The following is a 6,642-nucleotide window of genomic DNA, read 5'->3' as shown; positions in this document are numbered from 1 at the left end:
GCATTTCATTGCATTATCTATGGCTGTATACAATGTTCCATTTCCATGTAGGGCATTTAGCACACGCCTTTATCCAAAGCGACTTACAACAAATACATTTGTTTAAGTAAGTGAATCATCTATCCAACAGTCATCATAAGACAAAGTAATCAATGCTCACACCAGGGGCCATTGGCCGTCGTAATGCCAGAAGCCAATTCTTTTTCTTTTTATTAACAGGAGACAACTTGTAAAGGGGGGAAGTGGGGGTGAAGAGGTCTCAAGGGTTTGGGATAGGGTTAGTACAGGTTATGGTAAATTTAGACAATATAAGGGTTTGTAATCCCACACCTAGGGAAGAGATCACACGAAAACAGATGGTCCTAGAACATTTGGAGAATGCAGTCGGGAATCCAGAGGGGTGAGGTCAGATTGAGGGGTTTGCTATAGGTGAAGAGAACAAAGGATCAAAGCTGGAGAAACCAGGATAGACTAATTAAAAGTTAGGGTAATTAAGTAATAAACAAAATTATAAACAGCCAGAACAAAAGGCTTTTGAAATCAGCCTGGGCGTCAGCAAGGTCTGACCAGACTAACTAGTCTAGTTACTATAATAGTAATAATAATAATAATAATAACAATAATAATAACAATAATAACAATAATAACAATAAAACATAGTTCTATAATTTCAGCCATCTTCTTGGCACATATATTTGTGTTACTCTTTCCAGAGTTTTAACAGATGTTGTTTTGTTCTCCTGACAGAGAGATGGTCCATAAGTCCGTAGTGGTGGGTGTGGTGGTGCTGCTGGTGGCAGCGGTGAGCACTTTTGTTGGAGTGTTCTTTGGGGTGGGAAGCAGAATGCAGACTGTCTATGTCTACTCCAAGGCTGCTGTGGCAGCGGATGCTGGCCCATGCTCAGAGATTGGGAGGTGAAACTCATGCACACAAACACACATACAGGAGCATTGTGTAGATGCATGTGTCTCCACACACAGACACAGAAAGACAGATTCAAATGTTGTGGTTGATGTTGAGGATGTATATTACAAATATTTTCAAAGCATGCTGTTCCAAACAAGCCTCCAAACAGCAGATATTATGCTTAAATGTTTATATAATGTGTCAATTTATATGGCTATTTATGTCCATCGATCATCTCAAATCCTCTGTTTAAACTGTCTGCTGTTTGTTTATGAATACATGCTTTTGTATGCGAATCATGGATACTGATTATGGATGATTTTGTGTGTGTGTGTGTGTGTGTGTGTGTGTGTGTGTGTGTGTGTGTGTGCGTGTGTGTGTGTGTGTGTGTGTGTGTAATGTAAATCTTAGGGACACACTGCAAAAAGGGGGCTCTGCAGTGGATGCCTCTATTGCAGCCTTGCTGTGTGTTGGTCTGATGAATGCTCACAGCATGGGTATTGGAGGAGGGCTCTTCTTAACTATCTATGATGCCAAAACAGGTACAGTCCTGCTCCTCCCCATCTCTCCCATCAAACAAGCATCCTAATAATATCATAACATCCTGAAGCCACGACTATAGCACCCCCCACCCCCCCCCCCCCAAAAAAAATAAAATAAATAAAAAGATAACAAAATACAGTATGTAACATTGTAACTTGGTCCACAGGAAAAGTGGAGACCATTAATGCAAGGGAGACAGCTCCCTCCAATGCAACACAAGACATGTTTGGGAATAGCACCGATTTATCCCGGAAAGGTAATGCCTAACCTGTTACATAACACAGGAAATGATTGAATGACAGCTGTTACTTTACTAAACTATGAGAGATGGCCTTGCGATAGGGTTACGTAGAACAAAGGTCAGGGCACTAGAGAGGCTCCAAAGCTGTAATTGAATGAAAGGGTTTAGGTCAATAATTAATCAATTCAAACCAATAAACTTCCTCATCCATGTCACAATGTATAATGTATTAAACATTATTTCTTTCTTTCTCTCTCTCTCTCTCTCTCTCTCTCTCTCTCTCTCTCTCTCTCTCTCTCTTGTTTGGCAGGAGGGTTGGCCATTGCCGTACCAGGGGAGATCCGGGGATACGAGATGGCACACCAACGCCATGGCAAACTGGAATGGAAAGAGCTGTTCCAGCCAAGCATCCAGTTGGCACGAATGGGCTTTCCTTTGGGCAAGGCACTGGCCATTGCTATCTCCAGGAATGCGAAAACCATCACAACAGACCCGGCTTTATGGTGAGAATGCTGGTGAGGAATACGGAAGATGGGGTGGCTTCATCTCGTCTCATCGTCATGTTTCCACAAAGGAAATACCTCTCCTGTTACAATGCTTTATTCCCTTATACTGAAACATGAGAGCTCAGTGTCTTGTCCGACTTCTCTGTGTTTTGTCTCTCTCTCAGTGAGGTGTTTTGTGGCCCAAATGGTGACATCCTGAAGGAAAAAGACATAATCAAAAACATCAAACTTGCTGACACCTATCAAAGAATAGCAGAAGAGGGGGCAAATGCTTTTTACGAAGGACAAATAGCCCAGGACCTTGCGAGTGATATTCAGACAGCAGGTTGGGCTCTCATTTATACCTTTTATCAATGAACTATTTTTATCTAAATAAAATAGGCTTTTGTGAAAATACTAATATATATATATAATATATATATTTTCACTTTTTATTTATGTGAGGAAATTTCACATTCTCATTTATACTGAAAAACACTTCTTGTTTTGGTTCATCCATTGCACGTCTCTTCATGTTCACTGGTGTGTGTTTCAGGTGGTATCATCACACTGGAAGACCTGAGGGGCTACAAGCCTGTTCTGGATGAGAGTCCCATCAGAGTGAACGTGGGGGAGTACACCATGTATGTGCCAAACGCCCCTGCCAGCGGCCCCGTCCTGGCACTCATACTCAACATCCTGGATGGTAAGCCTGACTGAACACTTTCATTACTCCTTGGGCTAAGGTTTTAGCTTAGCGGGCTGAGTGTTTGTTTGACGAGCACCGGAAACATAGGGTCCCAGTCAGGTTGAGACTGCCACTGTATCAAGAGGCTTGCAAAACAATTTGAGCCACCTTTGGACAGCCAATCAGTCTGTCTCTCATGCTGGGTTTAAGAAATATTGTAGCTGCTGTTGTTGGAAGTAATTAAGAACCAAAGATAATTGTTGTTCATCACACTTGTGGTCCTCTGTAAGGCAAGCCCATTGTTCTGTTAACGCTGTTGTAAAAGATGTTGCTGAACTGTTCATTTCAATGAAGGCCGATGATGGGAGAAATCAGAATACAGGCTCATTGTATGAATTGTATGTACCTCATATGAGGGTACTGACCACTGATTGGGTGTAGAAATAGATGTCCCTCTCTCCTACAGCTCTGTTTCGGATGCATATTTATGCCTGGGGTATATTGGATAATGGACATTTTGTCCATATCCTCCTCCAGACATTTTTTCTCTGTTGGTCTTCAGTACAGTGTGTATGACAGATAGATAGATAGATAGATAGATAGATAGATAGATAGATAGATAGATAGATAGATAGGTAGATGGATAGGTACTTTATTGATCCCAGAGGGGAAATTAAGGCGTTACAGCAGTTCACATCACAAACAACAACAACAACAATAAAATAAAGTGACAATAGAAATAGAATAAAAATGAAATAAAATAAAATACACATCTGAAACATTATATACAGTAAGAACAGTCCAGTATGATTTAACATCCCCCAGCCTGACTCTGATCACCTCGATCGAGCCAGCCGGAGGAGGAGTTGTACAGTCTTATTGCGGCAGGCAGAAAAGATCTCCTATAACGCTCCTCAGTGCAACGTGGTTATAATAATCTGTTGCTAAAGGAGCTTCTCTCCTCCTAAAGTCCACCATCTTCTCCTTTGTCTTGCTGATGTTGAGTAGCAGGTGGTTCTGCTCACACCACTCAACAAAACTGTCCACCAGTCTTCTGTACTCAGTCTCCTGGCCTCCACATCCCACAATAGCAGGACGACAGTGTCTGTCTTAGGGAATTTCGATGAAAAACTTTTTCCAGAGTAATTAAACTCCCTGAACCTTCACTTCTTCTGCCTGGCCACCCACTCACTGCGGCTCCCCTGCCACTCACACAAACACTAATCTGACCAATTTATCTCTAATTGGACACAGATGAGTGGTGGAGGGGATCACACACACACACACACACACTCCCATGTCTGTGCCCGCTCAAGCCCTTCATCCTCACCATTCACCATGCCTTCTGCTACTGCCTGTCAGTTGAAACTGAAACAGATCACCCCCCCCTTATGTGGCTGTCAGCTTAAATAGCTTGAATACTCACAATCTGGGAGTCGAAATGAGCAGAACTTTTTAACTATAAACATGAGCCAGGAAACCTGGAGCCATTTGATTCGTCCAAAATAACACTGTTTGAAGTGTGTCTTTGCCCTGATGACAGTAAGGGGGCTAAGTATATTCATTGGGTTACAATATATTCCCCAGGGTACAAGTTCACCCCAGACAGTGTCGCAGGCTATAAGGAGAAGATCCTCACGTACCACCGCATGGTGGAGGCTTTTCGTTTCGCCTATGCAAAGAGAAGCAGGCTAGGAGATCCATCCTTTCTACCTACAAACATTACCGATGTAAGTCCACAGTCTTCTCTCCTCAGAGTATGTTGAATAGTTCTAGGATTCAAGCATCCCTGCTGTATGTATTTAGGTCTTTACTCAAAGATTGTAGCAATGACTGTTTTACAAGACTACTGGCTATTCTGCGGGGTTATTTCTACAGTACGAAATTATCAAATAAGAATGACAGTTCCTCATTCTCCACTCTCCTCCCCTCAGCTCATCCACAACATGACCTCAGAATACTATGCCGATAGCCTCCGTCAAAAGATTACAGATGACACCACCCACCCAGAGAGCTACTATGAGCCGGAGTACTTTGTCCCTGATAACCATGGGACAGCACATCTGTCTGTGGTGGCAGAAGATGGGAGTGCAGTGGCAGCCACCAGCACCATCAACCATTTGTAGGAATTAAGTGTCATATAAGTGTCATATTTATTTAGGACAATGACTGGGGGCTAGTTTTTATTATTGACCTGCCTTTATTAATCATCATTCTGTTTTTCCTCAGTTTTGGCTCCAAAGTCATTTCCAGCTCTACGGGCATCCTCCTCAACAACGAGATGGATGACTTCAGTTCCCCCCTCATCACCAATGGTTTTGGAGTGCCGCCCTCACCCAACAACTTCATCAGACCAGGTGAAGTCTGCTTCTTACTACACACACCAAACAGAGGGGACAACACAAACAAGCAAAACATATACATACATATTTGCCCAGCAAAAACGTACAGGGATAAGGTCATCATGATTAACAATGGATCTTTAAGGTGGATTTGGTCTTAAATCCCTACTTGCTCCCAGGTAAGAGGCCTTTGTCCTCCATGGTTCCATCCATCCTCTTCGACAAGGACAACCGCGTCAAGATGGTGGTGGGGGGCTCCGGAGGAACAAAGATCACCACAGCAACTGCTCAGGTGAGCCAGGTTATCACAGGTGATATGCAGTTATCACAAGGTTATACTGTACGCATTTCATTGATTTGTGAAAATACTGTACACAACACTTTGAGTGTTGTTATTAGGTGGGCTTGCATGTCCAACTATTGTTCTTCGACATACTTATTATTAGGTGGGCTTGCTTAAGCAAGTCCAGCTATTGTGGATTTGATTCCTGCTGGGACCATATACTGAAATGTATGCACTCACTGCAATGTAAGTCACTTTAGATAAAAGCGTCAGCTAAATGGCATATATATTGTTCTTCGACATACTTATTATTATTAGATGGGCTTGCTTGAGCAAGTCCAACTATTGTTCTTCAACATATTTATTGTTATTATTATTCCAATTCTTCCACCTGCTACTCCTCCTACAACTTTTAAGCTATTCAAACCAATCCAACTTTAAAACGTGCAGAGAAGTCTAACTCGCATTGCTATGACTTTTGGTTTTGATACATATTAAGCTTTTTAAACGTTACAAACCATCTATAACTTTATCTGCGAGCATAATAAGACTATCTCACTTTCTTTCAACTACCCAGCAAATCTGTCTATCTATCAAAACATCTCTAAAGCTTTTCCACGCCCAAAATAAGACTTTGCAAGCCCACAAAGTTTCTTCTGGAACTTGTTTTTCTAGTTCATGTTTATAACTGAATCATTGGTTGTTCTGCAGGTGATTCTCAATGCACTGTTCTTCAACTATAAGCTGAAGAAAGCTGTGGTGGATCCCAGAATCCACAACCAGCTGAGCCCCAACACCACACTGGGAGAGCCTGACTTTGACCAGGTGGGTTAGTCAGACTGTACACATTACACAGTTGATGTTGCACAGTAAATCAACATAATACATGGTTGGTGTCTGTAGCTCATGCATACAGTACTGGCTAGCGGATATACTATAAGCATCTATTAAATACAGAGTTGTATTAGTCTAACTGTCACAATGTAATGTATGCTCTTGCTTACAGAGGGTGATGGATGGCTTGGCTCAGAAGAACCATGTGACACAGCTGCTCACGTCTACAGGTGCTGTGATCCAGGCCATTGTACGCGACGGGGATAAACTCAATGCTCAATCTGACCCAAGGAAGTGGGGCTATGCTGCTGGGTACTAA

At 42.3% G+C, this 6,642-nt stretch overlaps 1 protein-coding gene across 1 annotated transcript; it reads left to right on the top strand.

Moving 5' to 3' along the window:
• Positions 1–751: 751 nt before the first annotated feature.
• On the top strand, positions 752–6,642 carry LOC310804481 (glutathione hydrolase 1 proenzyme-like; the record flags this gene model as incomplete). The annotated part of the gene is made up of 12 exons (XM_083669737.1): positions 752–915; positions 1,319–1,449; positions 1,617–1,706; positions 2,002–2,194; positions 2,362–2,522; positions 2,733–2,882; positions 4,452–4,594; positions 4,799–4,986; positions 5,094–5,221; positions 5,386–5,498; positions 6,201–6,314; positions 6,496–6,642. 12 exons carry the CDS (start codon positions 752–754, stop codon positions 6,640–6,642), a joined length of 1,722 nt encoding a protein of 573 aa, XP_083525863.1.

Source organism: Argentina silus, assembly GCF_951799395.1.
Source record: "Argentina silus genome assembly, chromosome: 5".
Taxonomy (NCBI): Eukaryota; Metazoa; Chordata; class Actinopteri; order Argentiniformes; family Argentinidae; genus Argentina; species Argentina silus.
Note: the sequence above shows the minus strand (reverse complement) of the source record. Positions and strands in the feature narration are given on the sequence as shown.